At 36.8% G+C, this 23659-nt stretch overlaps 1 protein-coding gene across 1 annotated transcript in view; it reads right to left on the bottom strand.

The window, feature by feature from the left end:
- The window catches only part of LOC127505177 (structural maintenance of chromosomes protein 1A-like), a 37185-nt gene extending 18048 nt beyond the window's left edge, over positions 1-19137 (bottom strand). The window contains exons 1-6 of the mRNA XM_051880561.1: positions 18968-19137; positions 18735-18880; positions 18486-18639; positions 16802-16915; positions 16563-16719; positions 9315-9469 (exon numbers count right to left, since the gene is read on the bottom strand). Coding sequence (XP_051736521.1) covers positions 9315-9469; positions 16563-16719; positions 16802-16915; positions 18486-18639; positions 18735-18880; positions 18968-19021 — 780 coding nt within the window. The 5' untranslated portion in view covers positions 19022-19137. The remainder of the gene's footprint in view (positions 1-9314; positions 9470-16562; positions 16720-16801; positions 16916-18485; positions 18640-18734; positions 18881-18967) is intronic.
- Positions 19138-23659: the final 4522 nt, after the last annotated feature.

The following is a 23659-nucleotide window of genomic DNA, read 5'->3' on the forward strand; positions in this document are numbered from 1 at the left end:
ACGTCAAGTCTCGTGAGTAACTTCTCTTTCACATTTTTTTGTTTTGTTTTGTTTAAACTGTCAAAAACACACAGTTCACAAACAGTCAGTTATGTCAGTGAACGTAAATATCAAGCAACGTTACAGAAATCGTATGTGTATATTAAATCTGTGGCGCATTCCCTTCAAAAATAAAATTAATCCACTGTGCGGCTCAGATGTCAGTAAATGAAGACTGTTATGTTCACTCTTACATCCAACAACAAAACATCTCAATTACTTGCCAGACGTTGTTGCTACAGCTGCTAGACCGCGGAGAAAATGGCGAAAACTATGGTAATACAGGACTGTCAATCAGCAGCCGTGGGCGGGGCATGATAAATGTGTGATGTCACATTACTCAGAGAATCAAAACAGCTCGTCTAATGAGACTGCTTTGGTTTAATGGGGATTTGAAAAAAGGAGTGGGTGGATTTTTATCATTGTGGGATGGTTGTTCACACACACTGCCAACACACATTTATATCCAAATCCCTTGTAAAAGTGGATTTAGCATAATAGGTGACCTTTAACTTTTTAATTAGGGCCCAAGCCCAAAGGGCGAAGTTTTACCTACAGTCACCAAACTTGGTACATGTATTGTTCTCATCAAGCCGGACAATTTAATTTAATTGTTAGTTGTTAAATTGCAAAGGGATGTTGGATATCTCTAATGGTGTTGCCATGGTTTTTAATTACAAGAAGTATGTTTAAGTTTCAATTAGGCAAATAACTGCTCTTTGGTTAAAATAATATTCAAATATCATATATAGAATAAGCACTAGAGTGCAGGAAATATCTTTTTAAACGGTTGAGAAGACAAGTACACCGTTTTTAGGTATAAAAGGTATTATTATTAGTATTAGTATTATATTATATTTTAATGTATAGTATTATAGTATTATATTTTAATGTATATATTTAGAGATGATCAAAGACTAATTTCTGTTACAGTATATATTTTATTCTTATTGTTTAAAATATTGAATCATCTGACTCAACTAACTGGTCAGGCTCCAACTGTTCTGCTTCTGTCTCTGTGTGTGTGTGTGTGTGTGTGTGTGTGTGTCTCTCTCTCTCTCTCTCTGTGTTTTAGAGTCTTGCAGGTTTAACCCTTTCATTGCTGTGTCCTTTTGACTGCATTATAGGATAGGAAATCTCTTAGGCCTTCTCTTCTATAAATTTGTATATCAAAATAAAGGCATAGAACCAGTTCATTTGTAGTGCACTGACTATATAGTTTTATATAATTAGTTTAATAATCTAGTTAAAAATAACGTAAAAGACCTTAATCTAAATTCATTTGGACGTTTAATATTTTTAACTGCTAATGATGACTTTGCTATAAATGCCTTTAGTTAGTATAACATTTGAATGTATATATTAAGAGATTATCAAAGACTAATTTCTGTCACAGTATAGATTTTATTCTTGTTTAAAATGTTATTGAATCATGTTCAACTGGTTCTTAAATCTCACTCTCCCTCTCTCTCTCTCTCTCTCTCTCTCTGTGTGTGTGTGTGTGTGTTTGTGTGATGTCACGTTAAGTGTGTGGGTGTGTGTTTGTGTGTGTGTGTCTGTGTGTGTGTGGGGGGGGGGGGGGGTGTCAATGACACTTTTAATAGTTTAGAAAAATATATAACACTGGACAAGATTTACACTGGACTTAGAAATTTTTGAGCTGCAAAAGATAACTTTGCACTCATTTCAAAGTGACCTATGACATCCTATGACATGATATTAATCTAAATTTAAATGATCTCATGGGTTTGGCTGTTGTGGCTTGTGATCATATGGGCACCAGCTGCTGCAGTAAATGTGGTGTGAATTTGACATAGTCCTTTTATGTTTAACCATTTTAAATGCCCACTGCCCACCGTGCACATTTGCCCTGAAGCCACCGGGCTTGGGCCCGCCATCGCTGCTTGCAGCTATATTTTTTTTTTTTTTTTTTTTTTCAGTCATCCGGGGTTTTTGGGGGCCTTAACATGCTCAAAAACTCTTGAAAATTGGCACACACATTGGAATCTGCGGCCATTAGGACACCGCAGAGGCTGGTACCCGGGCTTGGCAGGGGGGCTCGACAGCGCCCCCTTGAGCAAAGTCAGAAAACTTGGTCCATATATCAAACACGCTTGCACGTATTTGTATGGAACTCGGTACACATATAGACCTCATCGGGCCTAACAACTTTCATGCTCTAAGTTATACGCCAGCTCAACAGGAAGTCACTTATTATGGGTTGTTTGGAAAACGCGTGCTCTGGAATTTGATATACTCCTCCTAGACGATTAAATCGATCACCACCAAACTCGGTCAGCATGGAGTTAAGACATTGAGGATGCTAAATTGCGAGCGGATTTTTGTTATCTCAAACGGTTTGGCCGTGGCAAGGCAACGAATTTATGGCGAGAAAAGGGAAACACGAAATGTGTTATAACGTCTGCATACAGTGATTGATTTTTATGAAACTTCACCTGTGTGGTGTGTTCGTTATAGGATGCTGATCACATGGATGTGACTACTGTGAGTCAAAGTTATAGTGCCACCAATTGGCAGCAGGAAGTGTGTCACTTTCAAAACGCTTTGAGATCACCCTATTTTTTTTACCCGTTTTGTTTCAAACTTCATCAGTGTAATGTCAATACACAGCAGATATAGACCTGTGAAAAGAATCATGATATCTCAAACACTGTTGCCATGGCAACGCGTCAAACTTTAATTTTCGTTATGGATGCTTTTGAGATGCTTAGCATGCTTCAAATTGCATTAAAGGGTTAGTTCACCCAAAAACGAAAATTCTGTCATTGATTACCCACGCTCATGCCGTTCCACACCCGTAAGACCTTCGTTAATCTTCGGAACACAAATATTTTTGATTAAATCCGATGGCTCAGTGAGGCCTGCATAGGGAGCAATGACATTTCCTCTCTCAAGATCCATAAAGGTGCTAAAAACATTTAAATCAGTTCATGTGAGTACAGTAGTTCAATATTAATATTATAAAGCGACGAGAATATTTTTGGTGCGCCAAAAAAAACAAAAAAACCCCCCAAATTATTTAGTGATGGCCGATTTCAAAACACTGCTTCAGAAAGCTTCAGAGCATAATGAATCAGCGTGTCGAATCAGCTGTTCGGAGCGCCAAAGTCACGTGATTTCAGCAGTTTAGCGGTTTGACAAGCGATCCGAATCATGATTTGATACGCTGATTCATTATGCTCCGAATCTTATCAGTGAACACAATCCACCGTGCCATTCGCCGTTGCCGGCTAAAACTCTATAGGTCAAAAAAGCCATATCTAAACATAATCCAGAAGCGCAGGCGTTTTCTCTGGGCCAAGGCTCATTTAAAATGGACTGTGGCAAAGTGGAAAACTGTTCTGTGGTCAGACGAATCAAAATTTGAAGTTCTTTTTGGAAAACTGGGACACCATGTCATCCGGACTAAAGAGGACAAGGACAACCCAAGTTGTTATCAGCGCTCAGTTCAGAAGCCTGCATCTCTGATGGTATGGGGTTGCATGAGTGCATGTGGCATGGGCAGCTTACACATTTGGAAAGGCACCATCAATGCTGAATGGTATATCCAAGTTCTAGAACAACATATGCTCCCATCCAGACGTTGTCTCTTTCAGGGAAGACCTTGCATTTTCCAACATGACAATGCCAGACCACATACTGCATCAATTACAACATCATGGCTGCATAGGAGGAGGATCCGGGTACTGAAATGGCCAGCCTGCAGTCCAGATCTTTCACCCATAGAAAACATTTGGCGCATCATAAAGAGGAAGATGCGACAAAGAAGACCTAAGACAGTTGAGCAACTAGAAGCCTGTATTAGACAAGAATGGGACAACATTCCTATTCCTAAACTTGAGCAACTTGTCTCCTCAGTCCCCAGACGTTTGCAGACTGTTATAAAAAGAAGAGGGGATGCCACACAGTGGTAAACATGGCCTTGTCCCAACTTTTTTGAGAGATGTGTTGATGCCATGAAATTTAAAATCAACTTATTTTTCCCTTAAAATGATACATTTTCTCAGTTTAAACATTTGATATGTCATCTATGTTGTATTCTGAATAAAATATTGAAATTTGAAACTCCCACATCATTGCATTCCTTTTTTATTTACAATTTGTACAGTGTCCCAACTTTTTTGGAATTGGGTTTGTATAAAAACACACTGCAAATGATAACTTCACACTCATTTGAAATTGAACTATGACACTATATTACTATTAGTACAGGACTAGTTTTTCTAAATGTCGTTCGAGTTACAATTACTATTTTTAAATTAATTATTTATTGATATAATTCAAATTTATTAAAATAAAATCTAAGTAAATTTCACATGATTATAAAAGTGGCTGTTTGAAATAAACTTGCATAAGTGAGCAGAAAAATCTACCTTACTATTACCTGAGACTGACATTAAAATTGTCTTTGCAGGTTCTGTGATTTGGATCCATTTATTAATTTTTTAATTGTATTTTTTCATCTTATATCACACATAATGAAATTAAATGAAAGCATGCTTTTGGTGCATAAGATTGGTGCACAAACAACAGCTCAGGGAGGTCAAAAAACACATGAAGAGAAGTGTTAGGATTATACAACATCAGCAATCACAGACATTCGCATTAAGACTGGATTAGATTTCTCAGAGCACTGTGGAGTTTGCACAAATAATAGTATATAATTTGTTCTAGAATTTTTGTAGGGGTTGTCTGAGAAAAAACACAGACATGGCAGATTAGGATGATATTTTGCACTCATTTGAAATTGACTTATGACATTCTATGACATGAAAGTCATCTCAATTTAAGCGATCTCATGGATGTGGCTGTTCTGGTTTGTGATCATAGGAGCATCAGCTGCTGCAGTAAATGTGGTTTGAAATTGACATAGACCTTTTATGTTTAATCATTTTAAATGCCCATTGCCTGATGTGCACAGCTGCTCTGAAGCCACCAGGGTGGTGGTGCCACCGGGCTTTGGCCCGTCATCGCTGCTTGCAGCTATATTTATTATTATTATTATTATTTTCTATGTTTTGGCCACTTTTAGGGCCCTTAACATGCTCAAAAACGCTTGAAAATTTGCACACAGGTCAGAATTTGCGGCCATTAGGGGCGGGCAGAATCTGGTACCCGGGCGTGGCAGGGGGGCTTAACAGCGCCCCCTTGAACGGAGTCCAAAAACTTGGTCCATATATCAAACACACTTGCACGTATTAGTATGAAACTCGGTACATATATAGACCTCATCGGGCCTAACAATTTTCGTGATCTAAGTTATAGGCCAGCTCAACAGGAAGTCAGTTATTATGGGTTATTTGAAAAACGCATGCTCTGGAATTTGATATACTCCAAGGGGATTAATCCGATCACCACCAAACTCAGTCAGCATGAAGTCAAGAGATTGAGGATGCTAAATTGCAAGCGGATTTTTGATATCTCAAATGGTTTGGTCGTGGCAAGGCAACGAATTTTTGGCGAGAAAAGGGAATCAGGAAGTGTGTTATAACATTTGCATACATTGATTGATTTTTATGAAACTTCAGCTGTGTGTTCGTTATAGGAAGTCACCAAGTCACCAAACTCGGTACATGTATTGATCTCATCAAGCCGGACAATTTTCTAATCTACACATTAGCTCCGACCAACAGGAAGTCAGCTATTTTGGTTTGAATGTGGATTTTTTGAAAAAACAGGCTATCAATTTTATACTACTACTCCTACAGGGTTTAAACAATTTACACCAAACTTTTTTAACTTGTTGCTAAGACACTGAAGTTGTTAAATTGCAAAGAGATGTTGGATATCTCAAATGGTGTCGCCATGGTGAGAGATTAAATTAAGGACAAAGAAGGGAATATACACCCTTATTTTATAAATTTACACCCTTTATTTCAGTATATAATGATACAAATATTATAAATAAACACATTTTGAATCGTTTTTTAAATCACAAGAAGTAAGTTTAAATTAGGCAGATAACTGCTCTTTGGTTAAAATAATTAAAATAATATTCAAATGTCATATATAGAATAAGCACTAGAAGGCAGCAAATATCTATATTTAAACAGGGTTGAGAAGACAGTTATAAAAGGCTTTTGAGAAGACAAGTACACTGTTTTTAGGTATAAAAGGCTTTAATTAGTATTATATTTTAATGTATATATTTAGAGATGATCAAAGACTAACTTCTGTTACAGTATAGATTTTATTGTTATTGTTTAAAATATTATTGAATCATGTTCAACTAGTTCTTAAATCTCACTCTGCCTCTCACTCTGTGTGTGTGTGTGTGTGATGTCACGTTAAGTGCGTGGGTGTGTGTGTGTGTGTGTGTGGGGGGGGGGGGGGGGGGGGGGGGGGGACGGGACACTTTTTGTCTTCATTAAAAGACACTTTTAATGATTTTAATGATAAAAAACACTGGACAAGATTTACACTGGATTTAGACTTAAATTTTGAGCTGCAAAAGATAACTTTGCACTCATTTCAAAGTGACCTATGACATCCTATGACATTAACCTAAATTTAAAATGATCTCATGGATGTGGCTGTTGTAGTTTGTGATCATATGGGAACCAGCTGCTGCAGTAAATTTTATTCTTATTGTTTAAAATATTATCGAATCATCTGACTCAACTAACTGGTCAGGCTCCAACTGTTCTGCCTCTGTGTGTGTGTGTCTCTCTCTCTCTCTCTCTGTGTTTTAGAGTCTTGCAGGTTTAACCCTTTCATTGCTGTGTCCTTTTGACTGCATTATAGGATAGGAAATCTCTTAGGCCTTCTCTTCTATAAATTTGTATAACAAAATAAAGGCATAGAACCAGTTCATTTGTAGTGCACTGACTATATAGTTTTATAAAATTAGTTTAATAATCTGTATAATAATAACGTAAAAGACCTTAAGCTAAATTCATCTGGATGTATAACATTTTTAACTGCTAATGATGACTTATCTTAACTAAAGGCTATAAATGAATTTAGTTAATATATACATTCAAATGTTATACTAAGAGATTATCAAAGACTAATTTCTGTCACAGTATAGATTTCATTCTTATTGTTTAAAATGTTTTTGAATCATGTTCAGCTGGTTCTTAAATCTCACTCTGCCTCTCTCTCTCTCTCTGTGTGTGTGTGTGTTTGTGTGATGTCACGTTAAGTGTGTGGGGTGTGTGTGTGTGGGGGGTGTCAGTGACACTTATAATGATTTAGAAAAATATATATAAAAAACACTGGACGTTTTACACTGGATTTAGACTTAGAAAATTTTGAGCTGCAAAAGATAACTTTGCACTCATTTCAAAGTGACCTAAGACATCCTATGACATGATATTAATCTATGAAGTCAAGACATAGATGATGAAAAATTGCCAGCGGCAATTTTTCACCACCAAACTCAGTCAGCATGAAGTCAAGAGATTGAGGATGCTAAATTGCAAGCGGATTTTTGATATCTCAAATGGTTTGGCCGTGGCGAAGCAACAAATTTATGGTGAGAAAAGGGAATCAGGAAGTGTGTTATAACTTCTGCATACATTGATTTTTATGAAACTTCAGCAGTGTGTTCGTTGTAGGAGCCCGATCACATGGATGTGACTATTGTGAGTCAAAGTTATAGCACCACCAACTGGCAGCAGGAAGTGTATCACTTTCAAAATGCTTTGAGATCACCCTCTTATTTTTACCCGATTTGCTTCAAACTTCATCACAATAATGTCAAAACATGGCAGATGTAGACCTGTGAATGTATTTGTGATATCTTAAATATTGTTGCCATGGCAACATGTCAAAGTTTAATAATATTCTTGGGCATGTTTGAGGCTCTTAACATGCTTCAAATTGCATGAAACTTGACAAACACATCAATACTGTCATCCAGTAGACATAGGCAAAGCCTTAGAAACGGGCGGGGAGCAGGGGCTCTACAGTGCCACCTTCTGACAAGTGGAGGGGTTAGTTTAACCTACAGTCACCAAACTCGGTACACTTATTGTTCTCATTAAACCAGACAACTTTCTAATTTACAGTCATTAGCTCCGACCAACAGGAAGTCAGATATTTTGGTTTGAATGTGGATTTTTCAAACATACTCTCTCTCTCTGCCCCCGTCAGTCCCTCAGTCTCACTCATTCTGTGTGTGTGTGTGGTGGGTGTGTGTGTCTGTGTGTGGGTCTCTGTCTGTGTCTCTCGCTCTCTCTCTCTCCCCTCACTGTGTGTGTGTGTATTACAATCTTGATTAGTGGTCTTTAACCCTTTTACTGATTACCCATTTATTGATGAACTTATAAAAATTTTGAACCTCAAATGATAACTTCACACTCATTTGAAATTGAACCATGACACTATATCACTATTCGGACAGGACTAGTTTTCTAAATGTTGTTTGAGTTACAATTATTATTTTTTACAATTAGTTATAATTTTTTTATATTAATTATTTATTGATATAATTCAAATTTATTAAAAAGCCCTGTTTCAGTAAATTTCACATGATTATAAAAGTGCCTGTTTAAAATAAACTTGCATAAGTGAGCAGAAAAACCTAGACATGTACCTTACTATTACCTGAGACTGACATTAAAATTGTCTTTGCAGGTTTTGTCATTTGGCTCCATTTATTATTTTTTTTATTTTATTTTTTCATCTTATACCACACATATTGAAATTAAATGAAAGCATGCTTTTTGTGCATAAGATTGGTGCACAAACGATGGAGGTCAAAAAAACACATGAAGAGAAGTGTTAGGATAATACAACATCAGCAATCACACACATTCACATTAAGACTGGATTAGATTTCTCAGAGCACTGTGGAGTTTGCACAAATAACAGTATGTAATTTGTTCTAGAATTTTTATAGAGGTTGTCAGAGAAAAAAAAAAAAAACAGACATGGCAGATTAGGATGATATTCTGCACTCATTTGAAATTGACCTATGACATTCTATGACATGAAATTCATCTAAATTTAAACGATCTCATGGATGTGGCTGTTGTGGTTTGTGATCAAATGGGCACCAACTGCTGCAGTAAATGTGGTGTATTCAAATGACTATGACATAGTCCTTTTATGTTTACCCGTTTTAAATGCCTATTGCCTGCCAAGCACAGTTGCCCTGAAGCCACCGGGTTGGCAGCGCCACCGGGCTTGGGCCCGTCATCGCTGCTTGCAGCTATATTTCAAACTTATTTTCACCCCTAAGCGAAGAACGAAAAAGAACTTTGCTGTGAGTATATCATGGCCTTTAGAGATGATGTGTCATTAAGTACCTGAGCACTGCTGTTGCGGGACAGAGCTTTATATATCTCATCGATGTTGGTGGCCACAGACTCAAAGCAAGCATTGAAACGGTCAAATCTCTCCTTCTTTATCTGTTCAAATGCCTGCTTGGCTTTCTTCGCCCTCTTCCTGGCAGCTTCAAACTCTATGACATTCATCAAAAAAAAAAAAAAAAAGTTAAATTCAAGTTTGGAAAGCTACTAAAACAAGCAAGCTGAGTTATACAAACAGTGATGAAAAGAACTGACGCTTCTAAATGTTTATAAAGAGATTGTAAAAGAAATCTATATGAATCGAGTGGTTTAATCCAAATCTTCTGAAGTGCTTCCGTTAAATATATTTGATGTGTTTTGGTGGAACTGAATTTCAACAAAGGGACAGAAATCTCTCAGGTTTAAATAATATCTTCATTTGTGTTTAAGATTAAAGAAAGTATTTGGAACAATATGACGGTGAGTAAATGACAAGTGGAGTTTGTTTTAACACGTGAGGCTGCCCACTGAACAGAGAGGGACACTTCAGATGCAGAACAGACAATGAAACGGTATGTATACAGTTAGGGTTGCCAAATTCCAGGAATTTACAAGGCTGGAAACTTTCCATGGGAATTAACGGAAATATATGGGAATTAACGGAAATGAATGGGAATGAACATGGAATTTTCAAAATAGCAGGTTAGTCTATAACAGGGAACTTAAATGTAGTTGGGAAAACAAAAACAAAACAAAATAAAACAAAACCTCTTGCAGCATAATCTTGGTTAAAACAACCAGATTTAATGCAATTTCAGTTGAATTTTTTACCCTGCACATTCCTCAGTCACATTCATACAGCACACTACTTACTGCAGGGCTACTGAGTCCACACCCCCGCACGCACTGTGCATTCCTCTATAACAGTGGCTCCCAACATGTGGGCCGCGGCCCACTAGGGGTCCTCAGTGATCCTTCAGGTGGGCCGCGGGATAACTTAAAATCAGTTTAAATATATTAATATAATTCATTGATTTAATTATTAATACGTTACATTAAAAAAGCTATATCAAATTAATTAAAAAATACATTTAAAACAAGGCACCACCTCTCTCGTACGTATTCTGTGATTGTTTCGGATCAGCCCAGGCCATTTCTCCATCGTGCTGCTGTGAAATACAGACTGAACGGTGGCTCAAAACGCAAATTCTCTCAGTTGGAAAAAGAAAACCAGTGTCGCTAAAAAGGTTTTGATGGATGACGATTACAGTGACAGACAGTTGTTCATAAGGCACGCGAGTCCGTCATTATGCGCAAACAAACCGCACGTGTGTTATCGACTCACTGATCGCTATAACATCGTATTTCTGCATGAACACAGTTCAATATATTCGTGTAGTTGTCAAAATTAATGTACTGTGAGTGTTTTATAATGGATGCTCAACGAGCAAGTGTGTTTTGGAGAAGTTTAAAAGGATCAGTGGTGTTATATGTGTTTAATAATTTTGAATGGATCCGCATAGTATTTAAATTCAGTCCTTTGGTATCTCCCTGTGGTCTTGTTTGGTATGGCAGGTTGACTTGTGCTTATTTGTTTAAGTTACTGTATTACTGAGCAGAGTAAATACTTTTAAGTTGTAAAGAATGTCTGCAAAGTATGTTTGCAAAAAATAACTCTGAAGGTTTAGATCTATCTTGAGTTTCTTCTTTAAAGAAATAATGACATGGGGTTGAAAAGTAATAACACTACAATACAAATGTTTTTGTGAAGTAAAAAAACAAAGGGGGGGAGGGGAGGCGGGCCGTGCAGTATTGAAGCGGAGAGGAGGGGGGCCTTGGTGTAAAAAAGGTTGGGAACCACTGCTCTATAACATACACATTTGATACTGTGATACTTTTTTCAGGATTCTTTGATGATTAAAAAGTTAAAGAACAGCATTTATTTAAAATAGAAATCTTATGACAATATTCACTACTGTTCAAAATTTTGGGGTCAGTAATTTTTTTTTTTTTGAAAGAAATTAATACTTTTATTCAGCAAGGATGTGTGAAATTGATAAAAAGTGATATTAAAGATTTCTATTTTGAATAAACGTTGTTCTTTAACTTTTTGTTCATCAATGAATCCTGAAAAAAGTATCACAGGTTCCAAAAACTTTAAGCAGCACAACTGTTGATAATTGAGTATCAAATTAGCATATTAGAATGATTTCTGAACGATCATGTGACACTAAAGACTGGAGTTATGACTGCTGAAAATTCAGCTTTGCATCACAGAAATAAATTTTTATTAATGTTTATTTTTATGTTTGTGTATGATATATTTTATATAAATTTATATAAATTTTCAATTCCCATAAAATTTCCAATTCCCATAAATTCCTGTTAAGCTTCCAAATTGGAATATTTCCAAAATTCCCCAGGTTAAGTTCCCATGGAAAGTTTCCAGAAATGTATCAGAAACTATCAGCCCCTTTGCAACCCTATATACAGTACAAGTTTTCATGTCATTATAAAGTAGTTAATTTGTTGACTAGTAGAAAAAGAACAGCGGTATGTTTGCTGTTAAGACTAAGAGAGCGACAAAATTAGTAGTACCTCAAGTGGTTAAAACAATGTGACAAATACATGCATGTTTGCGACCCACATATTTAATGTCACAAATGTTACCATCTATTTCCATTAGTATATATCCAGCTGGTCACTTTTATGCATTTGTTAGCCAGCAAAGTTACACATTTAAAGCTAGTGATGTGAGAAAGCAAACTGTATGGTCATGCAACAGAAACATAAGTCAGAAACGCATTTGATTTCAGATCTTTATCGTCACTGTAATAGATATTTTGTTATTTTGATTAGATATTTCAAGATGGCCATGGTGTTGATGCCTGGCCATGAAGGTTTGGATTTATATGAAATAGCAACTCTTTACGATAAAATTCCATTTATGAGATTAACTAAGGCTAATAAATGCTATAGTTCCTAGAACAAGTATTGTTCCTTGTTGGATTGTTAATTTTAACATTTACTTATACATTTTAAATTTTCTGTTAACTTTAGTTAATGCACTACGAACTAACAAATGATCATGGTATAATTAATATATTAATATTTACATATTTTATTTAAAACTTACAGTACATTTTCATGATTCAGTACGTTTTTTTTGTAAAAGTTATCATTTCGGTTATCGGCCAGTGCGGTCCAACCTAGTTACAGTTATCGGTAAAATCCACTATTGGTTGACTTCTACTTTACTATAACTAAAAAGCTTTCACTAATCTCAGTTCGTGATCTCACGAAGTTCCATTAAAATCAAAGTGGTCTACACTGCATAATGAATCTCTTACTTGCATCGTGTCTTTGTTCAGTGCTAAGTTCTGCACGTTCTTGAATCCTCCTATTAACAAAAACTTTGGCGTTTTGAGCGGTGAGTGGATTCGGACTAAATTTAACAAAAAATTATTTGCGATCATACAATATTTGGCGGACCCCGGTTGGAGACCCTTGCACTATTGTTTATTAGAGCTGCTTTACAGCAGAATTGAATTCTGTTTGCATTGATTCTGTTATTTTCCTGTTCATCACTGTAAAACTGCTCTGAAACAATATGTACTCTATAAATAAAGGTGACTTATTGCACATAACTTAACACTTTTTTTTTTTTTTTTTTTTTAATATAAATAAGAATCATATTTATTAATTTTTTACTATATATTGTATAAAGCTTTGGGTTTTTTGGTCTGTTGTCAGCTTAATTTATAAACCTGGATTTTGTGTGACATATCAGGAAGATTTCAGTACAATAAACATTCAGATTTTAGTTTTTCTAAGAAAGTGTTTGTTTATTTATCCATGTCTTTTTAGATAACTGGTATCAATCTCAGACAAAATAATTTGCCTGGTCTACTTGGGTAAATGGAAACCCTTCTTAGAGGTTGTTCCACATTATTAAGCAAGTCACAGTTCTCATGCAATATGGGGAGGAAGAAAGATCTTTCTGAAGATGAAAAGCATGAAATGGTGCAATGTTGTGCAAAAGGCATGAAAACAACTAATATTGTGTGAAAACTGACTGCAGATTATTGAACTATCATAAGATTTGAGAGTGATTTAGAGCACAGCAGAACTCTGTCAGATAAAGGCTTATTAAGGAAAGTTTGTCAAACAAGTTAATTGTATTAAAAGGTCAGCTATAAAAAAGCCAGTGTTGAGCAGCAAACAGGTATTTGAAGCTGCTGGTGTCTCTGGAGTCTTGAGAACCTCTCCATGCAGGCTGGCAGTTGTGTAAAATTGCATTTTAGCCACCACTAACCAAACCTCACAAAGAGAAACATTTACAGTGGGTGTTAAAGGGTTTTAAAGGCTTAGTTAACCCAAAAATTAAAATGTCGTCATTAATTATTCACCCTCATGTCGTTCCACACCTGTAAGAACTTCGTTCATCTTCAGAACACAAATTAAGATATCTTTGATAAAATCCAATGGCTCAGTGAGGCCTCCATTGACAGCAAGTTAATTTACACTTTCAATGCCCAGAAAGGTAGTAAAGACATATTTAAAACAGTCCATATGACTACAGTGGTTCAACCTTAATTTTATGAAGTGACGAGAATACTTTTTGTGCGCCAAAAAAACCAAAATGACTTTATTCAACAATTTCCTCTCTTCCGTATCAGTCTCCGACGCGCGCTCACGAGAGCACCATGACGCATGCGTGTGGTGATGCGAGATACAGGTGTCGTCTCATCGTCTAGATTATCCAAACTTTCAAGCTGTGGCATGACAATATCACAATCGATGCAGCATATGCTCTCCTGTTCAGTAGGCATCGCTTGGCACTGATGACATCTACACCACCAGCTCTCCATTGCTCTGTCTTTCAGAAGCTTGTGGCTGTGGTTGTGTTGCAGCCTCTTCAATCTCTTTAAGTTCGTTCTCTGTATATTCTTATTCGAATAAGTAAGGTTGTGCAAAAAAATGCAATTCATTCTCTGTGTCGAAATCTGCAGACAGTGATGAACTGTTTTATGTTGAGCGTGCGTCTTCCTCTGTTTGTAAATACAGCCCTGCGTTTCCAGATCATATGTCAGAATGCCAGCTCCTGCGTCATCACCACACACGCATCGTGGTGCTTTCGTGAACGTGCGTCAGAGACAGATACGGAAGAGAAGAAATTGTTGACTAAAGTCGTTATTTTGTTGTTTTGGTGCACAAAAAGTATTCTCGTCGCTTCACAAAATTAAGGTTGAACCACTGTAGTCACATGGACTGTTTTAAATATGTCTTTACTACCTTTCTGGGCATTGAAAGTATAAATTAACTTGCTGTAAAAGGAGGCCTCAGAGCCATCGGATTTTATCAAAAATATCTTAATTTGTGTTCTGAAGATTCACAAAGGTCTTACGGGTGTAGAACAACATGAGGGTGAGTAATTAATGACAGAATTTTCATTATTAGGTGAACTAACCCTTTAAGAAGGTTATTTATATATTTTGCTTTAGTGTGCTAACAGAAAACAGAAGTGACAAAAGGCGTATGATCCATCTGATCTCGTATGGTAGGCATCTCATCTCATCATCATTTATGCCAAGTTTACACTACAGGATTTTAAGCCCAATTTAAGCCCGATTTGCAAGTTAACGAGCTCGCTGACAGGTCGGGCTGTGATTGGGGGAAAATCAGCGGGTGATCGCCGCTCGCCAATCTTTATGTGTGAACTACTGAATGACGCATCAAAGAGGCTTGCTGACGCGGCGCCGACACCTCGCAGACGCCAGACAAATATCTAGCATGCTAAATATCTAGAGCTGTCAGCCGACTTGATATCCTGTGGTGTCACGTGTCAGGATGCAACAGCCAATGAAATATACACTGATGTCTATAGCAGCAATAACAATCCATTCAAATATAATTTGCCAACCTTTAGTGTGTAAGTAACTATAAAGCTCACTCACTCTATTGTTCCCCAACTTCACCGGCCACATGTATTTCGGAACAAATGGATGAATTCATGTTATATTAAGATCAAGGTCATCATATAGGTATTTAAATGACAAAACACTCACTTGCACATATTTGAGAATCAGAATATTAGATAGTTGATGACATGGTGAGAAAAGCAATACATCTGTCATATAGTGTGGCCGGCTGGCCGCGGTGTGTCACAAGACAAGCATGGCGCATCGTCATGGAAACAATAAAGGGAAACGTTCTAAAATAATGGTCGCCTTAACTCTGGGAGGTCAGCCAGAATGTTTTAAACTTTTAATATACTGTTATTTTAATTTTAATTAAATTTAATTCAAAATTAAATCTAATTTCATCCCAACATCCATTTTCAAATAAATTCATTGGGTGACAGTTGTTGTCAGCTCGTGTAGTGTGTAACCTCCTGTTGCAGATCTTTTACGTAGTGTCATGTAGTGTGAACACCACAATGACTTCAAGACTCCACAGCAAGTCATGTAGTCTGAACAGCACAACGATCTGCCGACGTTTAAAGTCCTGTAGTGTAAACTTGGCTTTAGTCAGTCTCGGATTACATTAAAGGGGTAGAGTTCACCCAAAAATGAAATTTCTGTCATCATTTAGTGACCCTCAAGTTGTTCCAAACCTGTATGAACTTCTTTCATCTGCTGAACAACACAAAAGATGATATTTTGAAGAATGTCGGTAACCAAATAGTTGATGGACCCCATTGACATCCATAGTATGAAAAAAAAAAAATATATTATGGAAGTCATGGGGTCCATCAACTGTTTGGTTACCAAACGAAATCCATAAGAAACGTGGCAACTTTCCTAGTGGCACACTAAAGTATATAAATAACAGTTTAAAAACTTTTTTTTTTTTTTTTTTTGGGTGAAAAATCTAGCACGCCTTAGACTTTTGTCTGTCATCTTTTTATGCCAGTGTCAAAAGCACATTTCTTCTCTTGAAAATTTGAATGGATAATGAATTTTAAAGTACTAAATAATATAAATGATCAGACTGTGGCCAGCTGCATAAACTGCTTAGACTAGTCTTAGTTAGTCATCTAATTTTTTTCTTTAAGACTGGTCATAATTTTTTTTAAGTAAGTTATTAAAACAGGTAGACTGGTCTAATTTGAAACCAAAAAGTAAGACTGATTACCCCTCGGCTAACTGCTAGTTGGTCAGACTAATTCTTAAGACTCAGTCATAACATAACGTGCTAATCCAACTGGCCCCAGCTTTTATTCTCAAGTATGTTATTTTTCTACAGAGGTTGGGAATGTCTGACCGTCACTGGTCTCCTGGAATTTGTCTCTGACGCTCTCTAGTTTCTCCATTGCCTTCATGTTGGGGGCACTGATCCTCTGCAGGATGCTCTGCTGCTCATTGAGTCTCTGCTGTAATGTGTTCATCTCCCCCTTAATCTCCTCTTCTGACAGCGAGTCCTGCAAGCAGCATCAGTCGTCACATTCTTAACACACTAACATGTTTATTATAGCGTAAACCATAATGGAAGTATTTATGTACTTTTAGGTCTTCTGACAAGCTGCTGTAGTCGATCTCAATAAGAGCTTCCTTGGCTAGGACGGTGCTAGATGTCTTCTGACTGCTGCTTAGGCTCTCCTCAGCCTGAGAACCACCCTACAACACAAACACAAGCAAGATATTAGGTGGATTTATGAAATACACTAATAAAAAGCTTGAACGTACCTACATGTTCTTTATTATGATTTTTATCTCCCACTTATTTCCCAATAATAGTAAAAGTTATTTCAAAAACAGTTTTAATTCATGAAAACTATGAAATATCACAAATGTGGGACATTACAAGAATGCAATTACGTATTCAAAAACTGTTAAATAATTCATAACTACAGTGCGTGCATAATTATGCAAGTTGATATTGATCATATTTTTTTCCCAAGCATTTTTTTGCCAATTCCAAACCACATCAATCTTAACTATTATTATGTTTGTATTTAATCATTTATAAGTAATATATAATTAAGGAAGGCTGGTAATGAAAAACGCTTTATATTCAGGTGTGCATAATTAAGCAGATTTTCTTTTACAGGTAAAATGGGCCAAAAAGAGAGATTTAACTCGCACTGAAAAGTCAAAAATGATTAAATGCTCATGAGGAGGATGCAATACTAATGCAATACTAGAAACTGCAAAATTAAGGCATGACCAATGGACAGCAAAACGCTTATTGGTTCAGCAGGGTCATACAAAAACAGGCCAAGAAGAAAACTGCAAAAAATAAGAAATTAAGGTGAAGAATTAAAGACGGCATGAAATCAAAATTGACCCTATTTACTTTGTTAGTGCATATTACTACTCTTGTGGTGAACAATTAATCCGTGCAAGTTAATACACAGAAAAAAATTGTTTGTCGTGGTAATCTTTAATCAAAATCTGAAAAGTTACTTCCGGTCTGGAATGGTGTTCCTTCCCTGATGACTTCAGTTTGACGGCTTGGGTTGAAAACGTGTAAACCACTCCCCTCCAACCGTTAGCCTGCTATGAGGAAGAGATGGAGAGGAGGAGCGCTAAGGTAAAACCCTGCCCTCTATTCAATATTCCATTTCACTTGGAAATACGTCACAACACTGGAGAAAAGTTGTTTGCAACTTCCGGTTCACAGGGACTTTAAGTGTGAAAACCATCAGGATTCATTTAGTCTCCAGTGCCACCATTTCCAGAATGGCAACCTACCTGGAGTTTCCAGAAGTACAAGGTGTCAGGATCTCAGAGACTTTGCTATGGTAAAGAATCCTGAAATATGACCACCACTTAATAAGAATCACAAGCTGAAGTGTTGTGAAATACATGTCTTCATGATCCGTGGTGCATGTGTTTTTGGTGTCAGAGTGAAACCTGCAGGAATTAGTAAAATTATGCGCAATATAAGCATTATTTAACCGGAGCAAATGAGACGAGTGAGTGACAGGAATCGGGTGTGTCTGTCGAACTAAATTCGCCGTCAGAGAGATGAGAGAGCGCAGCTGGTATCAGTGTATTGATACTGCAGAGGAGTAGTATTGGAACCGTTTCAGATATATCAGTCAATATTTTTGACAACACTATTCATAACCATCTTATAATATAGATTCTTTGCCTGGGTTATAGTTTTAAACTGTATTGACATTGCAGTGATTGCTGCACATTTGTTGACTGCTTTTCTTCATTATCTAAAAAATTAAGACACCTCTTCCTGGCTGATGTCATCCATAGTTCCTGATCGGAGTGGAAGTCTGATGTCCTGCATCTTACAAGCCTGCAGCAGATTGTGTCTGTCACTGCGTTTTTGCTCCAGCTTGGTCTCGATGGCAGTCACCTCCTTCTGCAGCTGCGTCAACTCCCTAATCATACACAAATAGGTTTCTCCTTACAACATCATACTCCTTTTCTTAAAAACATCTAAGCATTTCTGGAATAAATCAGTGAAAGGTCTCACTTGTTAGCACCCCCTAGTTTCTTGCGGATCTCCTCCATTTCATGGTTTTTATCATTAACCTCAGATTTCTTGGCCAAGTGCTGGTTTTTCAGATCCTGCAGTTGTGCCATGGTTTCATCAATGATCTTCATATTCCTCTGCTCTTCCTGTTGGGAAATATTAAATGAAATTCAGCAAACATTATTTCTAGGCTCAATGGATTATCATCATGAGAGTATCTGAATGTTATCTACCTTCTTGAGTTTCTCTATCTCATTCTCATCTTTCTTGACCGTCTGTTCCCACATGATCACCTTCTCTTGATCTTCCTTCAGTTGATTCTTCTCATAGTCCAGCTGGATAGCCAGACGTGTCTTTTGAGTTTCAAATTCCAGGCTACCAGAGAGTTCGAGGAAAGGATAAATTTACAGTCATATGTAATTTATTGTTTATTGTTTCTGTTTCTCATTGGTTTTCTCAAAAGTTGATATGCATTTACATGATACATCACTTTGATACTGTAAATGTAGTCTGATGTTGCATGATCACCAAACAGCAAAGAACAGTGATTTAGATGATCGCTTGCTCCCTTATCTGTTGCTGGTTTGAGTGGCACCTGCGCATTCGCTTAGTGAAGTTCAAAAGAGGCTCGCTTATGGTAAAGAACTCAATCAGTCAGTCGTGTTCGACAATCAAACAATCACTAAACTTTTAGCCAGACATATGACCTGGAAACGCAGGGCTGTATTTACAAACAGAGGAAGACGCACGCTCAACATAAAACAGTTCATCACTGTCTGCAGATTTCGACACAGAGAATGAATTGCATTTTTTTGCACAACCTTACTTATTCGAAAAAAAATTTAACCATGTGCGGGCCGAATTTTTTTTTTTTAAACCTTAGTGAGATGACATTTACATTAATATTAACCATCCAAACTACACATTAATTTGCGAGAAGAAAAAACAAAACAAAAAAAAACACACAAAAAAAAAACACTGCTCTTTGAAATATGTATTTGTTTTTACTGCGAAAAGGCTTTATTAGATTTTTATTATTTTATTATTTTTATTATTTATTTGTTTATTTTTTCTATAACGAAAATATGAGCCATTTGGTATACAGGCACCACTGTATTTTGAGCATGAGCAGTTGTTTTTGATTTAAATTAGATTGTATAATTTCAAGATGTACAGCAAAAACAGCATGGTCTTGACTTTATAGCTTTGTGAAATGCTATAAGACACCTGCACAAAACAAAAATAGCAGACGGACTGAATGAAAATGCAAATTCACTCTAACAGTAGGTGGTGCTTGTGGAACAGCAGCGATATAGCGTTTCCTTGGTTACCGCTGTACACAAAGCAGTTGAGCTTATAAAATACGGAGATCGAAAATTTTCTGAAGACAGTTTGCTTCTAAGTTACATTCATGTAAAACCCAATTTAATATTTATATTTTTCTTCCTATATTTCACAAACAGTGAGCTAAGCCTGGTACAGTATTTGCTCTGCTGGCGCGTCTGTGCTCTCTTTGCATCCGTATTCAGCATGTAGCTGTGTTAACGTCCTGTTTACATTAAATTACAGCTTGGGAAATGATTGCAAAGCAGTTTGTTTGCAAATCCAGAATAGATATTGGCCAAAATAAAACTAATAATGGTTCGGATTTATGGCCAGTGGACCATGCATAACTGTTTTTTTATTATTGTTTCAAATCTTCCCCTGGGCCAGATTGGACACCTTTGTGGGCTGTATGTTTGACACCCCTGCTGTAAACTATACAGGGAACCCCAGTTGGTACATTACTATAATATTAAATGTTAAAATTAACTGATTTGTATAGGCTACTGACATTTGAATTATACATAACGAAGTTATAATAATGTTCTAATAATTTTTTAACCCTTTAAAACCTACGGGAGCACCCGCGCTCCCGCTTGCGTGTCTCTCTTTAAGAGCCAATAGGAAATGAAACCAAGTAGGTAGCACAATAATTCTTTTTCCATACAAAATCAGAGACTTTACACGTTCAGATCATAATATGCTCCTGTTGCGTTGTTTTCACCCTCTAATGAGTCTGCACAAATTGAGTTTACAACAAAAAGTGCACAGGCACTAATTGTAAACAAATTTGTAGATTTCACATGCTGTTTTTGTGTGTAAAGGCCTTTGCACACTGAGTCCGAAATTCGCATGCGAAACTTTCGCACGTTAAAAAATAAATTCGACCTCCCGTTATGTCAATCACGTTTACACACTGCCTCCGAAACTTTCATCCGTCAAAAAAATATTTGGATCAGGTTCGATTTTCTGCATTTTTCGCATCCGTGGCACGCATTTTGAGAGACATTTTGACAATTCAGAGCCACCGGTACGCAAACGCAAAAATCCAGAATGTCATCTGACAAGTTGTCTACAGCACAAAGCAGCAGCACTGTATGACAAACAAAGTGCGGAATACAAAGAGACAGAATATAAAGTCAGATTGTGCCAGTAGCAATGCATCAAACTGAGCCACTGACATCCTGAAGTAAACTTTGAAACGCTCGGGATAATCACGCAGCTCCTTGATGAGGTGGAACTCTCCTTTCGCTCTATGCAATCTCGGGATTGGATGGACCCAAAATTTCGGACTCAGTGTGCAAAGGCCTTAAGTTGCCTTATGTGCTTATGTTATAATTAGGAGGTAGTCCACAGTAACTCTACTAAATTTTGCAACCCTTTAAGGTGATTCCTTTGTTTATATGCATCAGTATGTTTGACTCATTAGACAAGTAAGTTGAGAGAGACGGCAAATTTCTTGCGAGTGAGCATGGTTTCAGCGCCGACAGCAGACAAGCCCCCAGCGTTTGAGAGCAGAAAACACTGCTTATTTTTTCAAGATTTTGATAAATTATTTCATTTACTTGGCAGTTTTTTTTAATCATTCAAATTTAACTGGGTGGTTAACACATTTTTCTGTGGTGTGACAAACTCAGAACACATTTTAATATTGCTTTAAAGGACTTGAAGACATAACCAACTGTTTCACAAGGATACTTACCTATACGGACATTTTACAATTTTGTGTGACAAATGTCCGTTCAAGCGCAAGAAGACATGAAAGAGAACTCGATTTAACAAGCTATTCGCACGCTGTCTGAGAGGCAGCTTTCTGGGCACGTGCTTCAGATGTTTGCACGCAGAAAACTTCTTGAAAATCTCATGTGATTACTGTACCATGTTCCTGTAATAAATGTAGGGAGTGTTTTTACTTGCATTCCATTTAGTGTTAATCCAAAATGACGCATGTGTGCTGAGTGAGCAATCGGCAATCAAGAGCATGCAACAGAAGTGAGTGCTCTCTCTCTTTATTGTCAATTAACGTTAGCAATATGCTCCTCATTTTACTTTCCTTGTCATTGCCATATCCCTAATTTTTAGAAATTCTTAACTTTATAAATTAGAAAACTGAATAGAGGCAATAGTCTGACACAAATATTTTTCCATACTCCGACAATTCCCCCCCCCCCCATACCTGGAAATTACTCAATTTAAATTCCATACTTTTCCAAACGGCATAGAACCCTGTATTTTCTTTGGTGTGGTAAAGTAGGACATCTTTGTTGAAACAATTTATCCACAAAAATCTGGGCCCGTATTCTTAAAGCATCCAAGAATCCTCTCAGAAAGCTCCTAATTTAGCTTAAAAACTTCTATTAGAGAAGTCTTAGCTTAAGAGCAATTTGGGACCAATCTGAGAGCAACTCTGAGTGAGGAAAAGACAAAAACTTTTATCTTAGTGAGGAGGCGGGGCTGACCCCGATTGCTACGTATAACAGTCTTTTGAAGACTGTGATTGGTTTATTGTCCAAGAAGGGAAAGAAAGATCACTTTTAAGTGTGTACTATAAGCCTTCACTTTGAAATTACAGGTGTAATTTTTCCTGTTTCACTGTACTCACACAAGTGCATACATACACATTACATTATATATGTATATATATTCTTTATTTTTCATTTACCATGCTGTTAATTTTAATGTCGTACTTAATGTATTTGATAGGAAATGAACACTGATACGCTGCATAGTTGCATTTTTCTAGTTGCCAAAATATGTTAATGTAGTGATTACTTCAATTTCTGGAGCTATGGTATTTCTGCACTGTCGGAGATGTTAGCGTGACTCTAACAAGATCTGTCACAAACATGATCCCTGCCACGATCTAATGTGTCTAACGTCTATTAACTCACTGTCAAGCATTGTGTGCAACACATTTCTTCTCCCTCTTCATGTTTCGTCCATTTTTCTCCGCTGTTAAAGAAACTCTTAAGTCTCTTAAAAGTCCTCGTCCGTACTCCTAACAATTTTGGAGCTTATAACCTCTTTTAAGGGTTAAGATGCTTTCTGAATTACTTTTACTAGGATTTTTATTTAATTTTAAGAGGAAACGCCCACATTTCTAAGAATTTTCTTAGAATTTTGTCACTAGGAGCTACTCTTTGCAGTAAGATTTTTTATGAATACAGGCCCTGATTCTTCAGTGATCTCACCGTTTTTTGCAATCTCATTTTGCCTCTTGACTTTCTCTTCTTCAAATTCACGAATGTTTACGAACTCCAATCTCTTTACAGAACTCCAAAAACACCTCGTCTTCCACCTGGAATGAAAGACAATCACCCAACATGACTCAAGATAGGTTGATAAATGAACCAAGGTAACGTTGTTTTTAGATGACTGTGCTGTCTCCTACCAAATTTCATACGGTCCTTCAAGTCTTTCATATCTCTCTCTCGTGACTGGACAATTCTCTTGATGTCATTAATGCGTGGACCAAAGTTAGCAAGTTCACTCTCCAGCTTTGACTTTTCCTGAAATCACCACAATAACCAGGGATATTTATTACACATCTTGTGTATGAGAAAAGTAAAAAGCAGGAAAAAAAAGGATCAGTTCTGATTTTA

The sequence above is a fragment of the Ctenopharyngodon idella genome, chromosome 22, assembly GCF_019924925.1.
Source record: "Ctenopharyngodon idella isolate HZGC_01 chromosome 22, HZGC01, whole genome shotgun sequence".
NCBI classification, from domain to species: domain Eukaryota; kingdom Metazoa; phylum Chordata; class Actinopteri; order Cypriniformes; family Xenocyprididae; genus Ctenopharyngodon; species Ctenopharyngodon idella.